A 27,397-nucleotide genomic window follows, 5' to 3' on the forward strand; every position below is an offset into this window, starting at 1 on the left:
TATCAGTTAGATGGTGAGTTTTTCATGAGGCTATTCAGGTGGAAGTTTAAAAAAAGCTTATCTGCTGGTGTTTTGTAATGTCAAGGATCCTCCATTTGTGTCCCATTGAAATGCATTGTAGTGAATGCCTGGTTTTGAAGGTTTCCAAAAAAGAAGCTTATAGAAAAGGTGAAAAAAGATTTCAGTCACAATATAAATCATTTGAGAGTGTGCCAAAATAGTTTTAGAAGAGTGGTGAGTTCTGAGGTGGTTTCACCCTGTTAAAAATACTAATCCCCTGCTGGGATTTGATGAACCATGTTTGATAAAAAGCAGTATTTCTTATAGTTTTCTTATGGAAATTAGAATCAGTGCCCCAGAGGATGAAATGAAAACACATTTTCTATAAATTCACAAATAACTTCCTCGGCCGTGCTAGAAAAGTCTGGCAGTCGAGTGGAACATGCACTTCCAACAGTAGCAGCCTGTCATCTGATTCCTCAGTGCTTTACTGCAAATGTTTTGAAGTTGTTGAAAGGATGTGACTTCTAAGGTAAGTTTCAGAAATCCTCAATGAGCATCAAAGTGCGACCGACGGCCAATACAGTAAATAAGCAGCAGCCAGATGTTGCGAAAGAAGCATTCCACCCCCTCTTCCACTACATGGATGTTCTTTTCAAACATCCCAACACAGTAAGAACCCAACACATCTTCCCACAAGATTAATCATTAACGAACAAACAATACACACAGACAGAGACAAATATAGCAATTACATTAAATAATCATGAGACTTTACTGGAAAATAACATCTCTCAGACGACGTCCTTCAAGCCATTGCAGCATAATTCGAACATTCATGTTTACCCTTATCTTCATCAGGGTAAACCCTATGTTTCTGTATTGACAATTTCCCAAAATGTCAACATTTCCCATTCTCTAGCCTCACCACATTCTTCAACACTTTAATCACTTTCATGAGAGCAGAGAAATAAGAACTTTCCCACCACCACCACAGCTCTGAGGAAGTTTAACTCTTACCACATCCCCTACATTACACTTGACTAGGCATCAAAGTGAGAGCGGTAGCAAATGCAGTCAACCAGCAAAGTCTCATGTTTCAAAAGAAACATTTTAAGCCCCCTCTCCTAATTCATCTAATTCATTGAAGTTCTATTCTAAAATTGCACTCAAACAACAGTGAGAACTCAAGAGTAGAGTTTTTAGAGATGCAGGATGTTGAAGTTATTTGAAGACGAATGAGTAGTGGGGAGTGAGACTCCTCAACCCTGTCCTGGTGTAATGCAACTGGTGCTCATGTAAAGTGCTCTGATACCTTCGGGTCAAGTTCTCGCTATATAAAAGTCCCCCAAAAAAACAAAAAAATGAATTGCTATTTGTATGTTTAATTATCTTTTTACTTCCCATGCCCTTTTGTCAGCAGATGCATCTCCCTGCATAAAGGTGCTCAGGCTTCAAAATACATTTTATTTATGAGATAAATAAGAGAAAACTATAACACTCCTCTAAAAATATATAGTTTTTAAATCGATCACTCTGTATGCCTTATGAATGACTACTTTCAGAGAAGTTTTTTTTAAACATATTCTAAAATAAACATGTTAAAGCAGATAGAACAAAGAACGATGAAGCTCATATTTTGCACAATTATCATGAAATACACAATATTTGCAGACCTGTACATTTTTAAATAAATGATATGAACAAATAGAAAGGAATGCTTTTGGGGCACATTTATTTCAGGAACCTGTAGTAGCAGAGAAAAAAAAAAATCCCTGTACAAAGGCAGCCTTTTACAAAGGAAATTGAATCATTCTAAAGCTGTCTCGCCAACAGCATGTCTCCAAGAGATTGACATTCTGTGAACTAGGTCAACATTCTAGTTCTTTTTAAGAATGCTGTGCTCGTCACGTGTAGCTGTTATGGGGAAGAGGGCATATTGATATGTGGGTTGAAGCTATAACAAGGCTTGTCTCAGATCCCAGCTATGAATCTCAAGGGTACTTATCAATCAGATAATAGCCAATCAAATACAGAATTTGTTATTGTACAGCTTTCTGATTTACAATAACAAATGGTCACCTCTACATTTTGAATGGAGAATGGAAAACCAAAGAGAAAAATAATGAAGTTATTCAAGAAACAAAGGGCCATGTGTATGTGGCTTTTTTAAGTCACACCTGGCTTGATTCACAGAATTGGGCCATTTGCGACTGGAAAAAGCATTTTTCTATGTCCAAAGGCCCATTTTGTGATTCGGTAACCTATTACCGAATCGTAAACTAGGTTAGCGATTCGGTATTAGGAAGGGGCATGTTAATAAAGACTTGCAGTGGTATGTAAGAATGTTTTTCAACCAAAATGCAGTCGAAAAACATTGCATTTTTATCACCAACTTTAAGTTGGTGGTAACCCATGCGCAAATGGGAAGGGGTCTCTAGGGGAACCCTTCCCTTTTGTGAATGTATACAAAAACGTTTTTTATGAGCAGGCATTGGTCCCACTGACCACTGCCTACTCTAAAAAAGAAAAAGAAAACTTTTCATTTTTGTTTTTGAAATGTACCCCTTTTTCTTTTAAGGAAAACGGACTGTGTTTCAAATACAAATTGCTTTATTTAAAAGCAAACAAAGACATGGTTGTCTGATGTCCCCAGGAGGCCATCATCCCAGTGTTTTGAGCGATTCACAATGGTTCGCAAATTGCAACCTTTGTCATGAATAAAAATGAGGTAGGTCAATTGCAACCCCATTAGGAATCGCTAAAGGTATCAAGGACACATTACTACATAGGTGTTTGCAATTTCCTAATAACGCAACGCAGACTTTTGCTATTAGGAAATCGCAAAATGAAACCTACGTACATGTGGCTATAGGCAATTGAAGAACAGGAGCATGTATGATCAGTAAATAATGTCCCCTAGAGACTTTGTTATCCTGCAGAGATTTCTGTTTTCGTAAAGTAACAAAAAGGAATAAAATACAATAGAGTAAGAGCTAGATGTTGTAGGAAATACAATAGCACAAAAGAATAATAAACAAAACAGCTTTCAAAGAAGTGGTTTAAGTTTAACCTTGTAAGACAACTCCATCACACTAACCGTAAACAACACATTTACTCAAACAATAATCTAAATTTCCGCACTAACATATAATGTAACATTTACTGTTCAAATAATAAATTCACACACTGACCATTAACATAACCCTTTCACCCCTTTGGGGCTCACGACGGCCCCCGGCCATCACGCGTCACGTTAGGCGTGTGCTAAAGACGGCCGGGGGCCGTCAGAATCCCCCCCACTTGTTAATTCTCCCGCACATCGGGAGAATTAACACCGCGCTCAAGGGGTTAATTTACTGCTTCCACCCAAGTAACCTTCACATTAAAGCATAACTTTTTTTCTAAAATATCATACAAATAACCTTCACACTAAGAATCTTCATAAATGTTTGTATCACAGCATCTTCATTTGTAGTAAAGCATGACCTCCCAGAAGCTTTATACTATTAAGCATATACATTTTATCAACATTTATAAAAATGATTAAAATATCTACAATATAAAGCAAACACTCATTGAGAATGGATTTTACTGAATTTTAACTGTTAGCCGAACAGTCCCGCATCCCCTTTTCAAACACATGATTTACAGGTGTCTCATTTTAATTCCAGTAATGATTGATAAGCAAATAGGACCTTCTTATACTGCATTTTTACAATGTTCACAAATTGTGTGTTTTCTTGGTACTTATGTCCAAATTCCAATGAATTCATAGTCCCCAGTGTGAAAAGTAATCTTACATCTTCTCATGTTCTGCTGTTAGTAAACACTCAAATAAAATTACACCCCCCCTATATTATCAATAAAGGTAGCAGGCAGTCTTCTTCAAACTTTCATATATACATATAACTATAGAACCATTTTTTTAAAGTACATTTTTTGGAATGCTCACAGAGTTCATCGAGCATAATACCCAATGTACTGGCTGCCTTTTTCAAAAGGAAAGACTTGGGGGCAGATTTACAAGCCCCTTGCGTCACTTTTACGCGCCCGTTGCGTCACTTGTGTGATGCAACAGCGGCGTAAAAAATGTTGCACATTTACAACGTGACTCATCTAGGGAGATGTGTCACATTGTAAAGCCCTGCACGACATTATACTTGCGTCAGGTATAATGTATGCAGGGTAGGCGTTCCCACGCAGGAAAGCCTCGTAAAAGTGACGCAGTGAAATCTACAAGATTTCACTGGGTGACTTTTAGGACACCACTGTGTCAAAACCTTATGCCTTCTTGAAGCAGACGTAAGGAGTAACGCAGTGTATTGGGAATAGTCTGCAACACTCATTGCTGGAGTTGCGTCGTGCTTGCGACACGACTCCAGCAATGTGTGACTTTTCCGACAACAGATGCGTCAGAATTTCTGACACATCTGTCAATCCTTGCGCCATACTGCGTCATATTGTAAACACGGCGTATCTATGGTGGCGCAAGGGTGTTTCACGCAGGCGCACAGAAACTGACGCATCTATACAGATGCGTCAGTTTCTTGTAAATCTGCCCCTCTATTTTTACTAACTTTCTGGTCTGTGATTTGATTATGCAAAAGTTCCTGAAAAAAATCTTCGGGTGATGTTTGCCAGGGATATCAAAACCTAATATTTGAGCATAATCTTTGTATAATGCACCGATCATTCACAGGAATAGTCTTACAATAGCAATCAAAGGTAACACCTTTTTACTAACTGTAAATATCAACTTTTATCTAGTTCACCTGACCACACACTACTGGTACAATTTACTTAATGTTACCAAATTTGCCATTATCTCCGCAGAGATACCTGGGCTGGAATTTACAATACCAGCCAGTAACTCCCTATGAGATAACAGGGGTTACATGTTCCCTCCAAAATGGGAAATTACATGAGGACCTGGTTATACTGTGTCCGGTACTGCCTATGTTTCCCTCTTCCAGGAGAAATAATGGGTCCAGATCTCCACTACTTGCCTATTACAGTCACAGAAACCATCACATTTAATTTAACCCAAGCACAGCTAGTAGCCCTTTGCACTCACTGCATACATCACAATGTATCTAACCTAATCACAGCTAGCCTCTAACACTCACTGTAAAGTTCAATATATAATCTAACCGTAAAACTAGTCTCTAACGTTGTCTGTATATATCACATTTAATCTACCCTAAACATAGCTAGTCCCTGGCACTGATTGTAAACAGCACATTCAATCTAAACTGAACACTTCCAGTTTCTAACACCCACTGTAAACATTAGATTTACTACAGCTAACAAGCATTTGCAATGCAAATCGGCCTCGTCTTTGAGACCTTATATGTATTTAGCAATGCAACAAATTAGCCTGGGTGCTGAAACATCTACTGTTGTTTAACATGGATGGAAAGTAAGCACCAAACTGCGTGACACACCAGGTATTATTTTTGTTTTTTAAAACATAAATAAACGGCATTGTCAATTACAATGCCAATAGCTTAAACTCATGTAAATGCGAGACCCGGCCCACTTAAAGCCCTGTATACATGCCAACATTTATTGTGTAATGTAACTGTTAGCATGCACGGTGATAAAGTGACGTGATCAGTCAAGCCCCCTTTCGTACCACTTGTAAAAATCAGAATTTGCAAAAGCGTGTGTTGGCGCCACCAAGCCAGGCTATTGGCTTTGTCAAATGCTCCTGCTGGCCCTCGGAGGCCTGCTTACCCTTGGCGTTCACCTGGCAGCGGACGGCACGCCATGCAGTCACAGCCGGCTGCCAGCACAGACCTGTTCTGCACATGTGTTCCATGCAGGGGGCATGCTGCCTGCGCCTCCCCGCCGAGGTGTGCCTCCGTGGGAAACAGGGCAGTCGGTAAACCTCAGTGGAGAGGTTATTTTAGGAGCCCACCCCCCTCTCCTGCAATGGCTATGTTCCTGGCGGCGGGGAACACACAAGCCAGATTCGTGTTCACATTCTTGCTGTGCAAACTAAATATGCAAATAATCATACACAGAATTATTTATCCGGTGGCAGTGAAAATCAACCCCTGTTTTTAGAGACTCTTTCCGGTTTAGAGGTTGCCTCTTGCAAGGACGTGGCTTTGGTTTTAGGAACGTGGTATTAAGTGTGGCCTGCTTTGATGTCCAGAGGTGGTCTCCCCCTCGGCCGGCCATCACGAGGCCGCAGCCGGCCAAAGTACGGCCATATAGTGCGTCGTTTTATTGGCTAATACCGGAAGAGTATTGTCACCAGACTTGGCATCATAAACTCATGTAAATGCCGCGGCCTCCCTCCCTGGGCCTGCCGGAAGATGTCTTCTGTGTTACACACATGTGGCTAGTTCGCACCAGAGATTCAAAAGCAATGCTAGCCACGACATACTTCAAACGCTCCGGGAGGGGCCCGAAGGTGAATGTCAGATTTCAAACCACTTCCGGCTGCCCAAGGGGTTATTTCCGTTCCGCAGGGTCCCTGCAAAAATAAAAAGAATAAAGACAGAAAGCTAACCAGCACGTGTCTCACAGGAGCTATAGGTTTGAATGTCTCCACATTGTAGCTTGCGCCAAACATATTGTAGTTGACATATATCCTTATCATCGAACTACCTTTCTTTTTGCAGTAGTTCAATTGTTTAGCACGCGCACGTGCATCAACATGCATTTAGTGCATTAGTGTGCATGTATACAAGATTCATATGTCCACATATACGTACAGGCACATACGCAGATTAGTTTATCCAGACATATCATACTCATAATCTATCTATCCATCCTTCCATCTACACACGTACACACATTTGTTTTCATTGGTATATAACCACATATGTGACACACACACACACATACATACACAATATACATATGGACACTCGCGTGTATATGCATATGAATGTATAAAAGACATGCAATACTGCAAAAATGGGCGGAGTGCATTTTTGTAAAATATGCATCGTAAATGTATGGTAATGGAACTTAAATGTGTGTGTGTGCATGACCATTTTCAATATGTACGTGTGTGTTATAAGCATATATAGGCACACACGCCATATACATCCATATACACACACTGTGAAACATGCGTGAGAGAAAGGGGACAGAGAGTGAAGGTGAGAGAAAGATAACATATAAATTGTTTTAACACCAGACAAGTAACCGACTGGAGTGACATGGAGACCCGAAAACCCAAAGAAGTGACCGAGCCTTTAAAAATCACACGTCGTGAAAGCTTTTTAAAGTACGTGTCGCGCAGATATTTGTGCCTGTGGTATGTATGCAGTTACAATATGCAGGTATGCAGTCCTATAAGCACACACACAAACATGCTGACACAGAGACACAAACAGGCACACACACAGACCCAGCCACACGCATATATGGGCACAGAAACACACGCGCATTGGTACACACACAGACTCAGAGGCATACACATACAAAAACACATACACAGACATACTGACTCAGACACAAACACACCCGCACAGCTTGGATCGATCTTTAAAATTCTTGATGATTAGTTTCCTGGAGCCCCCTGAGACTGCAGCTTTCGCTGCTGCCAGGGAACCGCCGCTGCCCTTTGTCAGCCCGTTGGTGTGGCCGGCCGCAGCGGGTGAGAAGCCAACTTTTCTAGGAGCCTGCTGCTCCTCTTCCGCCATGGCTGCTCCGTTACTAGCGGGGTGGAGGCCTGGGCTCGAGAAGTTACTGTTATCTAGGTAGATAAATGTTGAAGGAAAGTCACGCAGTGCACGACACGAAAGAGGTTTTGGCACTTTGATGCAGCCACGCGTGCACGGACACTCAGCTCTCTCCTGCCAGAAACACGGGAAGTATGGTACGTACACTGGTGGTGACTCCTGCCGCTGCCGCGGCGCACTCACACCAGGCAAGACAGCCTTTGCCAGCTGCCTCCCCCTCCACAGAGCATCTCGGGAGAGGCGGTCCTATTCAAACAGAACCAGGACACACGGCGCACTGGTAGGGGAAGAGGAACCTGATATTCACATAGGAGACTGCCACTGAGGCTTTCATGCTTCTGCTGTCAAACAGCCCGCACCGGGTAAGGTGAGTGCTGGAGCCAGGGGAGCTAATTCGCGTGCCCTCACCAAACAGCAGTAAGAGGCACACATGGATAATAACAACAACTGCCTTGACGTCACTTCACATGATGCGCACGCAAAGAAAGTGCACGAAAGGGAGTGCGGGTGGGAGGGGCCGAGAAGGACCAGACTTTAAAATGTTTTGTAAACTACATGTCATCAAATCTTAACACAAATAGTACCTAACACTCTCTGTAGGAATCATATAATCCAACCCAAGCATTACCAGTTCTTAATACTAACTTCAACATCCTATTTAATCTAACCCAAAGACGTCCAGCCCGAATACTCAATGTATGAATCACATGCAATCAAACCACAGCACAACCAGCACCAAACACTCACTGTAAGCATCACATGCGACCAAACCCCAACACATTTGTCACCTAAAATTTACTGAAAGCTGCACATAAAATTAAGCCCCAGCACAAGTGTATGTGTGTGTATATATATATATATATGTGAACAAGGGCACTAGTTGCTTCAAACGCGTCGTCAGAGGAGGTGTGAATAATAAAGAACATGTTACCATCTATCCGGGTGTCCGTTGCTCTCTTTTCGCCGAGAGGAGGTCTTGGGAGCAGTTTTTGTTGTGAATATATATATATATATATATATATATATATATACATATATATATATATATATATATTCCACCAATCCCGCTTCCAAGAAAAACGGGCTGACACATGCACCAGTGCTTTCCAGTTAAGCTTTATTTTCACCATCTCGTCACATCCTGCTTTGATAAAATATCGCCATCGCTGTAACATCTGGCAGATGCGTTTCGGCTTCTTTGCCTTCCTCAATGCCAGCTATGTGTGACAGAGGACGCTGTTGGGAGTCTAAAAAGTCTCATACTCACTCCCATTGGAGGATGCTTGTGGCCAAAGAAAAAGGACTGCAGGTTCAAGTTCGTACTCTCACTGCTAGTTGTTTATGTTGTCCCCTCCAAATCGCAACATTCCAAACCCCCAAAAATCAGCAGGATGCGGTCCAAGTCATGCTGCGTGTGGGGAAAACACAGTCCAAATCCGTGGTCATAGTTCAGTGACTATGCTCCAAGCATACGATAATGCCCTGACATCGTCAGCTGACAGGTCACATTCATCCCGCTGCGGCAATTCTGATGGTGATTTGGCTCACTAGGAAAATTATTTTTTGGCAGACTGAAAAAACAAAGGTTACAGGGACGGTATAGCTAGTTTCAATGTTTACTCACACAAAACCAAAGAAATTCATCAGGTATAGTTATACATATGGTTATACTTATGTTAAGAATCTATAACGTGTGGCCTAAAGTTACTTAATGGCGCAAGTTATAGTTCCTTTAGATAAGTACAACTATAAGTATAACTATAACTGATGAATTTCGGCGGTTGTGTGGGTAAAACGTGAACCTAACTATAACGTCCCTGTAACATTTGCTTTTTTCAGTGAATTTTGATGTTTTATTAACGTAAAGTAATATATAATTACCGTACATTAATACAACCACTGCCTTGCATGACTTTTGGCTGTGCAAGGCGGGGGTTGGTCACAGGCCAGGCCCCACGTCCAAACTACCCCACTTCTACCCAACCCCATGCTGCACACAGCCTTTGCCGTGCGCGGAAGGGGTTTGGTGGGTGTATTTTTTTTTAATCTTTGGATCCATCACAAAGTTACACTGGGAATCGCACTGAGCCCCATGAGGGATCCACACATGGGTCAGAAAAAAAATAATTTGGACAGTTTCTTGCCCATGAGGGGTTCCTCATGGACCCTTCCATGTGTCCTATGGGGTCAGAATACCTGTATTCTGAACCCTTATGTGTTTTTACAGTGTAATCTCCCCTCCCCCGGCCCAAGCGACAAACAAAATGGTGGCTGCAAGTTTCATTGCAGGTTGTGGCCAACCAATCAGGGCCTTCCTTTTCGCCCAGATCTGCGGCTCGCCTTCATGTGGAAAAGCGCTGGACATGTGGGTACCTTATTACCTATCAGGATAAATTCTTCTTTACATTATATACATTTTATACATATGCAGCTACAGAATCCTGACCTTAACATCAAGACACTCCACTACTTGGTCGATGGACCAATTAGCTGGACTGGTTGATGGTGAATTAGAACCAGCTAAAACACAATTAAAGCCTAGGAAACATTTGGTATTGTCAGTAATTAATTAAAGAACCACAAACTCATTTTGTATTATTTCAACTGTGTTTATCTAATAATCATTTCCATGCGTTAGCATTTATTCACTACAGTTCATAATATGAATTAAGTTTTATTTTAAAGAGAAATCAGACATTTAGTAAATAAACATGAATTTAGAAAGCGCAGTTAATTAATTACCAATTAGGAAGCGTCTACGACTTTCTGATCAAATAGAGAGTTATCCGCATTCTCTGGTACAATTCCCAGGATAGACTATCCGACCCACAGCAAAGATCAAAACGTCAGACGAAATATAGGATACACTGCAAACTTCTCTCCCGAAAGCCAAAGAAACCCAAGGCAAACCAATTTAAATCGCCACCAGCTCAATGCAGACCCAACACCATGAAAGATCAACCCGATGTCCACCCCCCTTTGGCGAATGAGGGCTTTATATACCCTTTTTCCCTCTTACTTCATATTAACATGCAACATTTTAGGGGTAGAGAAATGTTCTGATTGGACAGTTTGGGGTTATCTGTAAGTTTTCTAAAAGTTTCACAGGGTAAACTGGTTCTTCATGAAGACTTGGCATAGGAGGGCGCAAATTTTATAATGTTCATTTAGCTCCCAGGCGAGAGCAGCAATTGTAACAGTCTGAGGAAAAGAAGTCATCTTTCCACAGGTTTTGTATTGTCCTTTCCGCTGTTCCCACACCGTTGTCAGTTGGCAGGCAAACAAGTTCCTATCCTTGACAAGGAACACGGTGTCATAGATTTGGGGTCATTTGGAGATCTCCAGAGCCATCCGATTCTGCGCAGAAATCATCGCGCTCACATGGTGGCATCTTCTTCAGAGACTCCATCTTGGGTACTGCGGCCTAGTAGGCCCGAATGCCAACTTAAGCAAAAACAGACATAACAATAATTAGAATATAGAAATGGAGATTCTAATGTTTAAACCCACACTAATTCTAATGTATATTAGTATTTCCCTAGCTGTAGCAACATTTAAAGCGATAATACTCACCATTTTATAGTCTTGAAAGCACAAACAATCACAAAGCAACATAAATCATGCAATTTTCTATATCACCACAATCTAAGGTTAGTTTGCGTACTATAATTAATTCAATAATTATTCTGCCATGTAATTAGCATTTTAGTCCCACGTGTATCTCGTGTTTATCAAGGTGCAAAAGTTGATTAGTAAAATGTCACTGCAAACTAGTTTTTGCAAGTTAAATTTAGAATGATTACGTAATTAATTTCATGCACTTTAGAGGACGTAAACAAGATGTTGTTTTACCTGCTCCATCACTACCAAATTTGGTGTAATTCCATTCAGCGGTTTGAGCTGCAGCCGTGTCTAAAAATTGCAAAATTCCTGTAGACATTGCATGGGGACAAAGCATTTTTGGGAGCCCCCCTTTTTCTCAGGATCGCTTTACAAATCACCCTGAAACGTTTCAGGCAACAGCTCAACTATCGTGTGTACTAATTTAAAAATGTTTGTGAAGATTTGTCTATTAGCGCCAAAGTTATTAGCAAAATAAAAACACTTTGTCTATAGGTAAAGTTGGTCCTAACTATAACTACCTACTGGCTATTGCCTGTAAGTGATATATATAATATAATATATATATATATATATATATATATATATATATATATATATATATATATATATATATATATATATATATTTATATATATTACAACCAATCCTGATTTAAGTAAAAATCGGACACCGACACAGGAGATGCTTTCGCTATCCAGCTTGGGTTTATTTCTCTTTACGCTGACGCGTTTCGGCACAACTGCCTTGTTCACATCAATATATATATATATACACACACACACACACACACATTACCTAATGTCGGTCGCCAGTAGGTAGTTATAGTTAGGACCACGTTTCCATAGGAAATCCGCAACATTCTATTTTGAATAACTTTGGCGCCGGTTGACGAATCCTCGCGAATTTTTCAAAATAGGTGGGGCGCTACGCTCCGCTCCTACCCTGAAAGTCTCAGGGGGATTCGTCAAGCGGGGGCTGAGATAAAAGGGGGGTCCCAAAACACGTTTTTCCCATGCATTTTTCCATAGGACCTTTAGACACAGCTACAGCCCGAACGGCTGAACAGAATTACTTGAAATTTGGCAGAGAGGTAGTCCTCAGGTCAAGGAAGTGCCTTTTGTAGGTTTGGTGTAAATCTGTTCAGTAGATTCTGAGAAAATAGCCTTTAAATCAATATATATATCTGAGCCAGCTTACGGTGCGCTTACGGTGCGCTTACCGTACGCGTACGGTGGCGTGCGCGAGCGCGATTCTGATTGACCCTTAGATCTTAGTAAACATTCGAATCGGTCGAAACCAGGAAGCGGCGGCCGCCATTTTCTCTCTCGCACTCTGACAGGGGGTTGAAAAACAAAGTGCAAATCAGGTAAAGGGGCTGTTTACACAGCTCCCAAGCACCTAGCCATGTCGAGGGAGTCCCCAACGATCCCCCAAGTGAGAAAAGGCAATTTTAATTTTTTCAAAAATTTCGCCGATTACGCTTACCGTACGCGTACGGTAAGAAATAATAAAAAAAAAAAAATATATCCACATTCTCCCCACCCCGTGTGCAAACGGTGCCCGAAGGGCATCTTTTGTGCATGGCTCATCAGAGATAAACAAAACATATATTTTACCTGTCACAACGATGCTCATCATATGACCTCCATGTGCGCACGGTGCGCGAAGCGCCGCGCACCGCGTGCTCACTGTGCACGCACGGTGCGCGAAGCGCACCGTGCGCGCACGGAACGAACTGCGTTAAGTGGGCGCGCACGCCACAAATGGCGTAAAGTAACTTAGCATTTAAAAAACCGTACAAATTCACTGAAAAAACCATAGGTTTCACACATGTTATAGTTAGCTGGACATTTTACTGATAAAAAACCAATGAAATTCCCCCGTTATAGTTACTGTAGGCAACTATAACTCACGCGACCGTAATCCTCTGCTGATGACATATGTGTCTTTATGAAAAAAAAATATTTGTAATATATGTATAGCTAAAATTTAATGGAAGAAGACATGGGCAAATAAGTGTCTAAATACAGTATTAGCATCAGCAGAGGATTGCGGTCGCGTGAGTTATAGTTGCCTACAGTAACTATAACGGGGGAATTTCATTGGTTTTTTATCAGTAAAATGTCCAGCTAACTATAACATGTGTGAAACCTATGGTTTTTTCAGTAAATATATATATATATATATTACCTACTGGCGGTCGCCAGTAGGTAGTTATAGTTAGGACCCTGTTTCCATAGGAAAACCGCAACATTCTATTTTGAATAACTTTGGCGCCGGTCGACGAATCCTCGCAAAATTTTCAAAACTAATGGGGCGCTACGCTCCGCTCCTACCCTGAAAGTCTCGGGGGGATTCGTCAAGCGGGGGCTGAGATAAAAGGGGGGTCTCAAAACACGTTTTTCCCATGCATTTTTCCATAGGACCTTTAGACACAGCTACAGCCCGAACGGCTGAACAGAGTTCCTTGAAATTTGGCAGAGAGGTAGTCTACAGGTCAAGGAAGTGCCTTTTGTAGGTTTGGTGTAAATCTGTTCAGTAGATTCTGAGAAAATAGCCTTTAAATCAATATATATATCTGAGCCAGCTTACCGTGCGCTTACCGTACGCGTACGGTGACGTGCGCGAGCGCGATTCTGATTGGCTGTTAGATCTTAGTAAACATTCGAATCGGTCGAAACCAGGAAGCGGCGGCCGCCATTTTCTATCTCGCACTCTGAGGGGGTGGAAGAAAAACAAAGGCAAAAAACATATAAAGGGGCTGTTTAGACTGCTCCCAACCACCTAGCCTTGATGGAGGTGTCCTCAAAGAACCCCCAAGGGCAAAAATGCAATTTTAATTTTTTTCGAAAAATCGCCGATTACGCTTACGCTAAAAAAACTGAAAAAAAAAAAATATCCATATTCTCTACACCCCGTGAGCAAATGTTGCCCGAAGGGCACCATTTGTGCATGGCATATGACCGTCCCATAGCACAACAAAAAATCAAACAATACCTTTCACAACGAAGCGCATAATATGTCCTCCATGCCGCACGGTGCGCGAAGCGCACCGTGCGTACCTGGGCCATCCAGCATAATGTGGCCACGCGGTGCGCGTAGCGCACCGCGTGCCCACCCAGCGTGCACGGCACTAACTGCGTAAAGTGGGCGCGCGGTGCGCGAAGCGCACCGCGTGCTCACTGTGCGCGCACGGTGCGCAAAGCGCACCGTGCGCGCACGGAACGAACTGCGTTAAGTGGGCGCGCACGCCACGAATGGCGTAAAGTAACTTAGCATTTAAAAAAACGTACAAATTCACTGAAAAAACCATAGGTTTCACACACGTTATAGTTAGGAATTAGCATTTAAAAAACCTTGCAAATTCACTGAAAAAACCATAGGTTTCACACATGTTATAGTTAGCTGGACATTTTACTGATAAAAAACCAATGAAATTCCCCCGTTATAGTTAGTGCAGGTAACTATAACTCACGCGACCGCAATCCTCTGCTGATGACATATGTGTCTTTATGAAAAAAAAATATTTGTAATATATGTATAGCTAAAATTTAATGGAAGAAGACATGGGCAAATAATTGTCTAAATACAGTATTAGCATCAGCAGAGGATTGCGGTCGCGTGAGTTATAGTTGCCTGCACTAACTATAACGGGGGAATTTCATTGGTTTTTTATCAGTAAAATGTCCAGCTAACTATAACATGTGTGAAACCTATGGTTTTTTCAGTGAATATATATATAGGTCGCACTCACGGGTCAGTCATAATTCTTTAATCTTCAAAGTTGTACTGGCCAAATCCTAAAGAAAAGCCCCTACGCGTTTCGGTTGGTATGTGATTCCTTGAGAAATACAGATTGATTTTCATACTGACAACCCACAAACAACTCTGCTGATTTTTGCCATTGTCGGGACTACTAGGACTATGCTGTATGGAATCCAAATTATGTGGCAAGATTATTGCTTTTGCTGAAACAAATGCAAGATATGTGGCTCATTTCATAGCAGTATTATTTTCCTCAATTTCTTTTTAATCTGCAAATTGTGTGGCAAATGTGGTTCACGCGGCAGCTGCAGAATCACATAAATTCACAGGCCCCCACCATTGTCATTTGGTTAATTAACCATTTATTCATTATAGGTGAACAAACCCTTAACATTCTAATTCCAATCTGTTCTCATTGATTGTAGCATTTTGAACACAGCTTTTTCAAGCTACCTACCCCAAAATAAAGATATAATATGAAGAAAATACAAAGCAGGTAGCAAGTGTGCCATCTTGTTGTTTTGGTGACATTTATAAATCACTCAGCCTTCAGTTTCATGGTTTATGTTCACACACACACACTCTCTCTCTCTTTCTTTCTCATTCTCTTTCTCTATAAATATGTACACCTTGGAGTTACCCTCTTTGTAACTGCATTGTTCCCCCAGTCCGCTGCCTAAGGATTGACTTGTCACCATGTTTGCTACACTGGTCTGTTAAGAGGAAGCAATTTCTAATCTATTTTTCTCATGAATAAAAAGAGTAAAAAGAAAAAAGAAAATCTAGAGGAAGCAAGTTATTAGCTTTTGCCAGATTGTGTAGGCCTTTATTTATAGCCATTGCAAATTGTTGTTACTGACATAGTTTATTCTCAAGATTTCAGTGAAGATTATTTGCAAAAAGCCTATACCATTTTGGTCTGATGCTCTGTGATACTACTTTCTGTACTGCCAAGGTCAATGATGTCACCTCTTTTACCTTAATAATTTGTTGAAACGCCAATGCCATGTTAATGTTTTCTTTGCAAAGAACACTATTACACTTTCTCGAACTGACTTTCATCCTTGTGTGCAAGGAAACCTTTCTATTCTGTTCAAATGAGCCATGCTAGCGCTATTGTTTCTTTGATGTCTTGCATTTTTGTGTCTGTTGCTTTCGATATAGGGCGAGCAAGGGTTTAAAGGGCCACCCGGCCCGGCTGTAAGTAACCCGATGAGAAGGACTCCCTCGTGGGTCCTCTATAGGTGGCTGTCCGGCTTCCATATACAGTGGCTTTCCTGTGCTCTTCTTGCCTGGTCAACCTGTCTCTCTCGCTCTCTCTCTTTCTCTGTCTCTATAGTGGTCTTGCGCAACTTTGCCTTGTGCTCGAGCATCGATCGAGCAGGCATGCGCCAGACTGGGCAATCTCTTGGCGCCTTTTCTCCCCTCTAACATTGTGGCATGACTTAAATATTTTCAGGGTTTGCCCGGCTTTCCTGGAGTTCTTGGACGACCGGTAGGTTGTGTATCCCTTCTCACTCTGCCTCTCCCTTCACTTGATCTTTGCATGCAGTGCTTCTGGGGTGCCATTTAACATTGTTTTGAAATTATTGTTGATTTTTTTGAATAATTATTTTGCATGAGCCAATGATGGTGTGATTTGGGTGAGAGGATGATCGTATGGCATGCCACACAGATCTGAAGCACAGAGGCGGACTGGCTCAGAGAGAAATTGAGTGGTGTCTTGCTAGCCTAAAGCCTAGAAAAGGGTTGCATGGATGGCTGAAGCAGGGATCTGCACATTCCAGACTGTGCCATTTGGAGACACACATTTCCTGATTTGCCCATGAGCCAGTCCCCCTCTATTGGAAATCCATCATGGTCAGAAAGACAAACCCAGCACGGTCAGTAGTAATTTAAAGTAATTATCTTCTGGAGGTTTGGTTGGTTCCTGTATGTCTAATCAACATTCTTGTTCATTTACCAGGGGTTAGGTGGCAATTTTACTGAAAGTCCAATTCCTGGTGACTTCAATTGCATCAGTACTTGAATTTATGCAGAGTTAATTACATCTGTTCCTCAAGCTCTCTCTTGAGGTATCTTGGTGCACTGTATTGTGAGGAAGGCCGCACTGACAAATTCCAGATCAATAACTATCCACCTAGGTAGTGATAGATTCTTGATCCCAGTGCACAAGTCATAATTTTAACCAGGCACCAATAAACCACCTTAAATTCATACTTGCCCTGAAGGCCTTCACAGGGATATCATTCAACTCTCTGACACATACACAGGGATTGATACCCAAAAAAACATGTCCACTGGAATCTCCCCATAAGATTGAGTTCTAATTGATTTGGTCAGTGCAATCACTGACAGGCGTGCTGGGTTTAAAGTGACCGACGGATCATCCAAGCTGTTCTAGAAGTCAGACTCCAATGGAATGAGCTACAGCACTGTTGTTATGAATCACCTGCTTGTTGGGCCGCACACTGGGCACTCTTTGGGGAAGCAGGACCTGCATGTAATGGAAGGGATGTTCTATGATGTGGAGTTAATGAACCAGTGTTTCAATAGCTCTCCTGGGGAGTCGTATCTTTTTGGTGCATTCCCAGGTCTACCACTTCTTGTAAATCCGAGAATGCTTCAAAATCCAGGGATGTTGCAAAGGAATACCCACGCAATGCCTATGGAAATGCCTCACTGGGCCAGAGTAATGCAACGGAACAATTTGCATTGCATTACATTTACTCAAGATTTCTGAAACAACGCATGAATCTCATTTTACATTTGCGCATTGTGTGGTGCAAGAGCGACCTAAATGGGGCTCATAAATATGCCCCATAGTGTCATAAGCCAGTGTAAAACCAGAACCATCAATGGACCATGAAACGGTGTAAAACCAGAACCATCACTGTGCTATAAGACAATGTGCTGTCGGAACATTCTCTCAGCATAACATAGTGTTAAATGCCGAACCATGAGTGGGTCATAACATAGTCTGCAAATTGAACCATCAATGCCCCATAAGACAGTGTGCTGTCACAACCATCACCGATGCATAACAGAGTCTGCGGACAGAAGTCAACTGTGATGTGCCAGGCTGATGCACCACTGCTTCTTGCATGATTCTTTGATGATGCCGAAGGTCCATGCTGCTATCACCCATAAACAGTGAGTTTGAGTGAAAGACACATGAACTGATTATAACAATAATTTGGGTAGTGCTGAGATTACCCTTCAGTTACTACTCACTCTTCCTTTAACACACACACATGCATTGTCAACTCATGTTGAAGCAGGAGTGCCAACAGCAGTGTGCTTTAAGATGTCAGCTGTGGACCCCGCTCAGCTCATCTTCAAACTCTCCTCAAGCTGCATCCCAACTTTGCTAAGAGTCGGTGCAGCAGCTTGCTGATACAAAGGCTGAGCTTTAACTTCTTTCTTTGTTGTTTTTAATCCAGGGCACTCCAGGTGAACCAGGTGCACCAGGCCCACCTGTAAGTAATGGTCATGTTTATGTTGATACAGTTTACCCCAATGCGGGGAATGGGGCATTTATATGACAGTCTATAATTAAGATGGATGGTGGCGTGAGCAGTATTATCAAAGTAAGGACAAAGACAGCTAAAAGCTCTGCGCCAGAGGCAAGGGCTCAGGCAAGCCAATGAGCTGATGTTCATAGGAAAGAAAAGGAAAAGCAAATAAAAAGGATAGGAGCAATAGGGGAAGTAGAAAGCGGTGCAAGCTGCAATATATGGAGCAGAGTTATGGGGGTATGGTCATTTAAATGAGCTGCAAGTAGTGGACAACAACTTTTTGAGATCATTGTTGAAGCTGGGCGCAGGTACTCCGTGGCTAGCTCTATATTGGGAGTTAGCTGTCATCGTTATCTTGGATCTGGCCGCATTAACACCGGTCTTGTACTGGATACAATTAAGTAGAACACTAGGTGCAGTCATTTACTTAAAATCTGTATTTGAGATGGTAAATTACGCAAGTGTGGGTGGAATATGTCTGGGCTGTGTGGACACTAATTAAGTATGGTAGTGGAATGTAGATTAGATCCAATGTATTCTAGGTTTTATTTGTATAATTATCAGATTTTATTGATGTAAAATGAATAATTATGCTCTTTAACATGAATTTTATGTTGTAACGCTATTGCTGATCTATATATAGATATATATATCAGCAAGGTAGCGCATATATAGATATATATATATATATATGTACACACACACGCACATGTATGTATATATTAGAGAAGTATGGAAGAAATGAGGCAGGGATGAAATGCTGGACCGTAGAAGTAAAGGGGGGAGGATAAAAGAGTGAGGTACCATGAGAAAGGAAGGATCAGAGTGAAAATGAATGGATAAAAATGAGCAAAAAAGAGGAAGGGGTGAAAGTTAGAAAGGAAGGAGACAAAAAAGAATCCCTGGAAAGGAAGGCAGAAGGCAGGAAGGATGGACAGGGAGGATGGCTAGAAGGCAGGCAGGTAGAAGAGGCAGAGAGAGCGAAGGATGAAGGGCAGTAGCACATGGATGACAAAGAAGCAATGGAATGTGTGAGGGAAGGAATGGGCTAAGTAGGAGAAAAGAAAGAGAAGGTGGAAAGGAGAGGGAAAATAAGAAGAAAATATGGAATAAAGATAGAAAAGTTAAATTAAAAGCCCCATCTATCCATTTCTCCACATCCATCCTCTGACAAACTCCAATTGTACTGCAATAGGTATATATGAAAACACTGGCTCGAGCTATCCTGGTTAATATATTGTAAGATAACATTGCTCTGTTCTCCTTTCCAGGGCCTTGCAGGATCCACAGGTGCTCAGGGACCTCCAGGAATAAAGGTATTTAACTAACATTAGACTGCACAGATCAGTCATTTGGGGTCAGACATACCTTGGCTTTTGCAATTGCAAACCCTGTGATACACAAATCGCAGGGTTTGAAACTGCAAAACATAGCTTTACAATGCACGCAAAGCGCCTTTATGAGTCAGACACGTTTTTACGACTTGTAAGAGGGCCTTTGTGACCGGTTTCACATTATCAGTCGGAGGAGCAGTAAGGGGGTGCCCCTCCAATAAATTATGATGATTAGCATGCATCAATAGTTATAGACCGCAATTGCCATCATACACCATTGATCATATTGAAAACCCCAGATAGGTGATGGTAACTTATTCACAGGGGAAGCTGTCCCATAAGGGAATAGTATTGACAACTGTGGGACAAGCAGACAGTGGAACAGGGGACCTTCCCTCTGATGTCTTCCCAAAAGTCAAACATTGTTCTTAAAAGCAGCTCCTGTATCTTAAATGAACATAGGATGCTATTTAAAAAAAAAGCCCAAAAGGGTCACAATGTGTGGCATGCTTTACTAGTATTCATTAAGCATGTCATTGTGTGACCTCCCCCCACTGTAAATGGAAAATCTGCAAAGCAGTCTTACAGGCTGCACCACAAATTGGAAGCCCATTCGCAAACCAGCCGACGTGCAAACATTTTTGAATGGGTGTATGAACTTCTGGCCCTTGATTCTGCCTTAGTTAGAAATAGTGCTGTGCTCCCTAATGTAAGTCAGAACTTCGCAGCATATTGTGAGTGTGTACATTTTCTATTTAACTTCCCCTATCAATGTGCCCACCATCGGCCTAAAGGACATTGTTAAATGAGTGTAAAATATAAATACAAAGTGCATTACAATCTTGTTTCTGTCTTCTCTGTTGATAACTTTGTTTTCCTCCAATCTAATGTTTAATGTCACCAGTCTACTTTCTCCATGTGATTGGGCTCATCTTTGTTAAGCATTTAATAATGATCTTGTTTTAGTAAAGCAGCGCCAGGGACATAACATCTACCAAGACACATTGACAAGTGGCCCAAGTCAATATTTACACCAAATAGATATTGTGAGAACGATATTGCTGTAGCTAGTTGAGCAGAACATGTATCACAGTAGGATGTCAGCAGTGAATTCAAAAGAGCATTGTTTTCAGATTATATGTCTCAGAAATCAGTTCTGTGGCCAAGTTGGCAAGCACAGTGATAAACTTTACAAGGCTGCGGAACATCAAATCAAAAACAATCTGTATTCAGTAGTTGTCAGAAAGATAAACTCCTTATTTTCATTCTGCAGGGGAACCAAGGTGAACCCGGCCCCAGTACACGAGTAAGTAGTAAGGGGTCTTAAAGCATTCCTCTTTCAGATGCTTATCTCTTCATATTGATTATTGTCTATTTGTTTTTGTGACATGGATCATTGTGTAGCAATAGATCCAGAATTACCTCCCAATTTGTTGCAGCTAAAAAAAACTACACAATATGAACCTATACGTAACCTCCACGCAGTTCAGGATATGGCATTAAAAAGTGCTGCATTCTGAATTTTACCTTTGTGATCCTACAATGTAATTGTTAACAATTTAAAAAATTATGCTTGTTGATCAAATTGTATCAATTTATGCTGCTGATTATAATGTGATCATTTCATGGCCAAACCATCATCAAGATTGGGGCTTAATTATAAGAATGAAGGTTATATCTACCAATTTTCAATATGGGTGTTTACTAAATATGATGAAGGGTGCTTCTATAATAAAAAGAATTTACATAATAGAAGTCCTAGAAAACATATAAAAATTCTCAAAGAGGTTATTTTAGGTAAGTAGTTACATCAGTTGAATCATGGTGTTTGATCATATTAAACAAAATGACTAAGGATTAAACTGACCATTTGTAGAAGAGTTTCTTAATGCATACACAGATTTCCTGCTCAAAGTCTGAAAATGGACAGAAGCAGAGATGTGTAGAAAGTTGTGGGACTAGAAACTATATAAAATGCCCATAAAAAAAGGGTTTACAAGAGAAGGACCTGAAAATAGACTTTCCACAAATTTTATATTTTACAAAACATTTTGCTAAAAGGAAAAACAACAACAAACAAGAACACTCAGTTTGAAGATTATTTCAGCAAAATGTTTTGTTGAAAATATCTAAGCATTCGCTTTGGGTAAAGTTTTGCATCAAATAATTTTTTAAAAGGGAATATACTTTGCTCCTGCAAAAACTGAAAACATTTTATTAAGCTAAATGTGTATTATAATTGATTAGCAAACTGCTATGTTTCACCTATTTATGCTGGAGGAATTATCATTTGCATACCTGTGTAATTGGTCCCTATCATATTTTATATAGCTGTTTTACATTTGAAATTGAAACAAGTCACACGCTTTTCACCACAAATAATCCCTATACATTTCTGAGATATGGTGTTTGCAGACAAACCTTTTTTGAGCAATAGATTAGCAGTAGGTTTGCATAGACTTTCATGTCCTAAAAACATAAGAACATATCTAAAACTAATATAATAGTTTTTGGAAAACAAATGAGGTACTTTCTGGTTCATTGATGGTGATTGAAGAGCAAGTAAATGAGAGCAAATTCTCAGAGCTTTCATTTACCTTGACTTTATAGAGGAGTTAGTATTTTAAATATGTAAGGGAAAGGGTCCGCAGAGATCTGGCGAAAATCAGTTGCACCAATAAAAGTCTTTAATTCTTCCCACTGCTACAGGTATATTCCATATGCATTCCTACCTGGTGTCTTGGTCTTCTCTCCAAATTACAAATTATATATATGCTCAAAATATATGTGCTCTTCTTATGTATAATACAATTATTTAGGCAGTTAAAAATAAAAAAAATATTTTTTAGAATGCATTCAAGCATTTTTGAAATTCAATTTGTGTGAGTTAGGTCTGTTGTGGCTAAAATATAGTTGTATAAGTATTATAAAATTAATGATATACATTAACAGTTTCCAAAATGTATGAGACACAGATGAGTTGATTTGCTGCACAAATGTGAGCATAACAAAGTCAGTTAAAATGTAATATGATTTTTAAAGAAAGCATTTTGAAAATCAGGTGTAATGGTACAAATATGGGCTAATGTGTTTTTTCTTGAGTGTCTAGTAAACTCCATTGTGGTGGCTGGCATCAATCCCCTGGTTCAAAAGTAAATTGATTTGCCTAGCACATAAATATTTTCAGTGGGGTGCCACCATTATCTTAAGGGAAAGATACATATGTGCATCCCAACCAGATCACTGTGGTCTGAAAAGGCTTGACGAAACATGTACTAGGTTTCAAGTAAGCCTCAATCGACACTCGAGGATTCCGGGCACAGGCAGCTTTCAATTGGAATTATATAGCTGGTGCCCTACCTTGAGAACACAACGTTCCGCATTTCAGATGATAGGTGAAGTGAGCTATAACTCAATGGACTAACCAACTGCAGATATTCTTCATTGCGTTCCGCAACCTTTGCACAAGTGGGCAACTGGCTCTGAATACGTTTTCTAAACGCATATTCACTTATCACCCTCACACACATTTGTACGGCAAGCATGTAATGACTGTTGTGTTGAGTGCAGTCCAGCAAGCAACAGAACGGACATTTAAGCACACCTGCGTAAACGTTGTAAAAAATGTATGCCATAAATGGCGAATTGCATGTATTTCATTATAAGGTTGTTATCTCAATTAATTTCTAGGGTCCGCCAGGTCCTCAAGGCAACGTTGGACTCCCAGGTCCCACTGGACCACCTGGTATTGTGGTAAGTATTTTTGTGTGGGTGGGTGTGGACGTTGTTAATTCAATTTTTCATTTTTTGGGCGATTCACTAAAATCCAAGATAACTCCTAGGAACCCTTGACAATCACAGTTTTAAAGTGAGGTTACTTTTGTTAATACTTACACATCTGTATATTTACATGATGCACATCTGCATGTGTTCATGCTTTAAAAATCGTATTAGAACTTACAATTTTTTCATTAACATAGGGAGAAATCACTTGTCCCTTGCCCTCATAAAATTTTGAGGGTAGCCCTATCCCGCAGAGGTGTCCTGTTGCTTAAGGGGAATACAGCAAGCAGAAGTATCTATCTGAAAAAGAGTCATGTTTCTTTCTATACTTTATTCTACATGTATGTAACTTAGTGATATATATATATCTTCAAGGTATGTAGATGGTGAGTTAAGATTAGAAAATCTGCTCTTATGAATATACACTTAACTGCTCTATGTTTTTGTACTCAGTATTGTAACATACAACCGTGGTGGTACACCCACCACCATGCTGATGTCCCTGGTCTGCATGGTGGTCTTACATGGCCTCTTGGTAACACCTAGGTCGGCTGGCCACTATTCATTGCATTCCCAAGATATGATAATTTGCTGGTGATTTACGAAACATTGCCAGGCATGCATGGTAGTGAGGCGGGGCGAATCCAAGGATACCAGAGTAATGGAGATCTTTGCAATCCTCTGGAATACCTTTCCAGAAGGGAGCAGGCACCGCCCAATCAAAGCAGGAATCCTGTGATTCGCTTGCTGGCAACCCAAAAGCATGGTGGGACCTTGGCAGTAGAAGGCTATTACCACCATCCACTGAGGTCTTAATTGAGGCCAATGAGCTTTGTCCATCCCTGTAATTTGTAGGAATTATTGTGACATATTTTTGATCAGTGATGTTATACTACACTGCCCTCTTTTTGTAGATATCATTACTTAGCATAATATGTGTATTTGTGAAGCACACCTTCACCTTTTGGGCATCTTGGCACTGAATGGTCGATGTTTATTATTACCAGACTCATTGGTACTCATTTTATCAGCCTCAGAAAGATGTAAGGCTGAGTGGGTTCACCAGGATTTGAATCAGTGACCATCATTTCAAACACAGATCCCTGGTGTGGATACATTAGTCCACTGAGACAACAGACCCAGAAGGTAGTTCCTGCTGCGCTCTTTGTAATGTTTTGTTTTGTTATATTAGGTCACTGTCAGCAGTAGTGTGTTTCTTGACATGCTTCCTAATAATATAATGTTTTACATATATCCCTTTTCCACCCCAGGGACCGCAGGGACCCCCAGGAGTACCAGGGCTAGCGGTAAGTTTTTTTGTACACTAAGGAAGCACACATGGTTTTATATGTGTATATATATATATATAAAACGTAATTTATTTTAACATTATTTCTTAAGGGGTTCCATTATTTTAAGTGCCTACCTTCATCTTGTGGTAAATAATTTAATTACCGGGACTTAATTTGATACGGAAACATAATAAAATAGCTCAGTAAATAAGAGGCAGAATCCGTGGTATTAGAGGTTCGGAATGGGCTTTATTCCAATGATCGATTATAATCGGTTGCTCCAAGTTCCATCACCACGGAGGTTCAGGAAGTGAAGTACATACATTATTGACAAGAAATGACTTTTATAGAACATACATTACAATGAAGCGAATGTGGTAGGCGTAACAATTGATAAGGAAAATGACGATTCACATGCGTAACCGAAAATAGGCGTAATGAGGAGTAAAAGGGAACATAATTGGTTATGATGTCATATATAGGTGGATCTATAAGATTATACTTGGCATAGATGCGTGCGCAGCAGCATGACGTGTGATTGACGTGCAGCTAGGGGGTGAAGGGGACTTGACATTTAGCTCTACATGTGGAGACAAGAAGTCTGGGGGGTCAAATCAACCTAATCCCAAATCATATCTAACATCCTATGTTTAAAGAACTATGTTATCCACAAAGGGAGGTCTCTTCGAGTAGAATCTTATTCTATACTGACTATACTGACCATTAGTGCGTGTACAAGCGTCTAAGTGTCTACACTAGATGCGAGGGCGGGAATCTTCCATAGTAACAGGGCTATGAATTACTTGCATAAAGACAGAGAAGCCGGGCCCTTTGCTCGGTAGCTGGAAGAATGTTTACTTAAACTACTAGACAGGAATGCATTGGGCAGGGAACGGAGCAGATAATTTCGAAGGTGAAGTACAGTTTTTGGCAGGCAGCAGGCTGATGTCAGGCTTCGTGAGCCGCGCAGAGAATGAGACAAAGTTCATGGTCACAGATGCAGGCTCAGACTGGAGCTTTCAGAGGCAGAAGGCAAGAAGAGTTTTGATGACAGAATCAGGGCCTACTTGCCTGGACTGTAAAATGGCATAAGTGAACCATATAAAGCCGGTGGCCTTTCATACTTAGGAATGGAATATCCGGCCTATTCATGGCGGATCTGACAGAGGACAGGTTGACGATGGACGCACATGTGTTTGCGTCTTCATAACTGGAACTGGAGGGAACATACATGTACTTGTGATTCATACATGAAACCGTTGGGGTCCAAGATAGGGGACATAACTGATCAGAAAAATCCATATTTCCACATTCCCTCCTTGTCCCCTACTTGCCCGTTAAGAGATATCAATCTTCATCAATCCATTGATCTGTTCATATAACATCATTTGTTCTTCTTTCTTCTTCCGTGACGAATGAATTCTTGGTGGTGGAATACACGATGTGGCACACAGACCACAGATCGCTGGTCCACATTGTAGACATAGACAGCAACTGAATAGTATGAGAAGACCAATACCTAGGAAAGATAGGACCTTCCATCCAAAGGTAGATAATACACTCCAAAACCAACCGGACCAAGACCAGGTGCCTGGATTCTGGTGTATCTGGCTTACAATCTTATGAAGGCGAGTTATGGCTTTATATACAGATGGCGAATTTTCTGGTATGAAAATGCAACAGCTTGATCCGATGACCCTACAAGCTCCGCCCCTATCAGCCAGGATGACGTCAAGGACAAGACGATTTTGAAGCACAACAATCCGCATAGCAGACTGCTCTTCTGTTAAATTGCCTAAAGCGGAAATAGTTTCATTCACTACTGCTTCAAGGGTTCTAGTTAATCTACGTATCAGCTTACTATTAGTAACAGTACCTATATAGGGAAAGAGACCTTTATTGAAATCTGTGTATTTTTCCCATGCTGTTTCAGTGTAATCGACTATTGGGAGATCTCTCCTTACTCTATTATTTACTAAATGAGTGTTTCTGTGGTAATCAGGGGGAGCTAGAAAAACAGGTGGCAAAAGGAATCCAATGTAGCAAGTACCATCCCAGTCTAGAGGCAAACGTACATATGCCGTCTGACCACATATGAAATAAGAATGGCGAGAAGCTCTAAATGTAGACTTGCCTTGATCACTAAATTCTACTACAGTGGTGCATTTACTATGGCCCATATGTATGGAACCATTTTTCCTTACACATAGTTCACCCTTTACTGGAAAAATTGACATAGCGTGCAAAACTGGAGTAGCTTCGGATTCGACATTTAGGATCATAAGATTAAGCGTAAAATTACCTAATCCATACACTTCATTTTCTAGATCAGTTCCTGTTCTCCGGGGAAGTCCCTCCTTGTTGGGGTAGCAGAC

General features: G+C 40.9%; 1 protein-coding gene across 1 annotated transcript in view; it reads left to right on the forward strand.

Moving 5' to 3' along the window:
- Positions 1-27,397, forward strand: part of LOC146797369 (uncharacterized) — a 401,286-nt gene that overhangs the window by 214,586 nt on the left and 159,303 nt on the right. The window contains exons 64-69 of the mRNA XM_085624372.1: positions 16,260-16,295; positions 18,539-18,574; positions 19,885-19,929; positions 21,221-21,253; positions 23,638-23,700; positions 25,002-25,037. Coding sequence (XP_085480498.1) covers positions 16,260-16,295; positions 18,539-18,574; positions 19,885-19,929; positions 21,221-21,253; positions 23,638-23,700; positions 25,002-25,037 — 249 coding nt within the window. The remainder of the gene's footprint in view (positions 1-16,259; positions 16,296-18,538; positions 18,575-19,884; positions 19,930-21,220; positions 21,254-23,637; positions 23,701-25,001; positions 25,038-27,397) is intronic.

Source organism: Triturus cristatus, chromosome 9 (assembly GCF_964204655.1).
Source record: "Triturus cristatus chromosome 9, aTriCri1.1, whole genome shotgun sequence".
In the NCBI taxonomy this organism is placed as follows: Eukaryota; Metazoa; Chordata; class Amphibia; order Caudata; family Salamandridae; genus Triturus; species Triturus cristatus.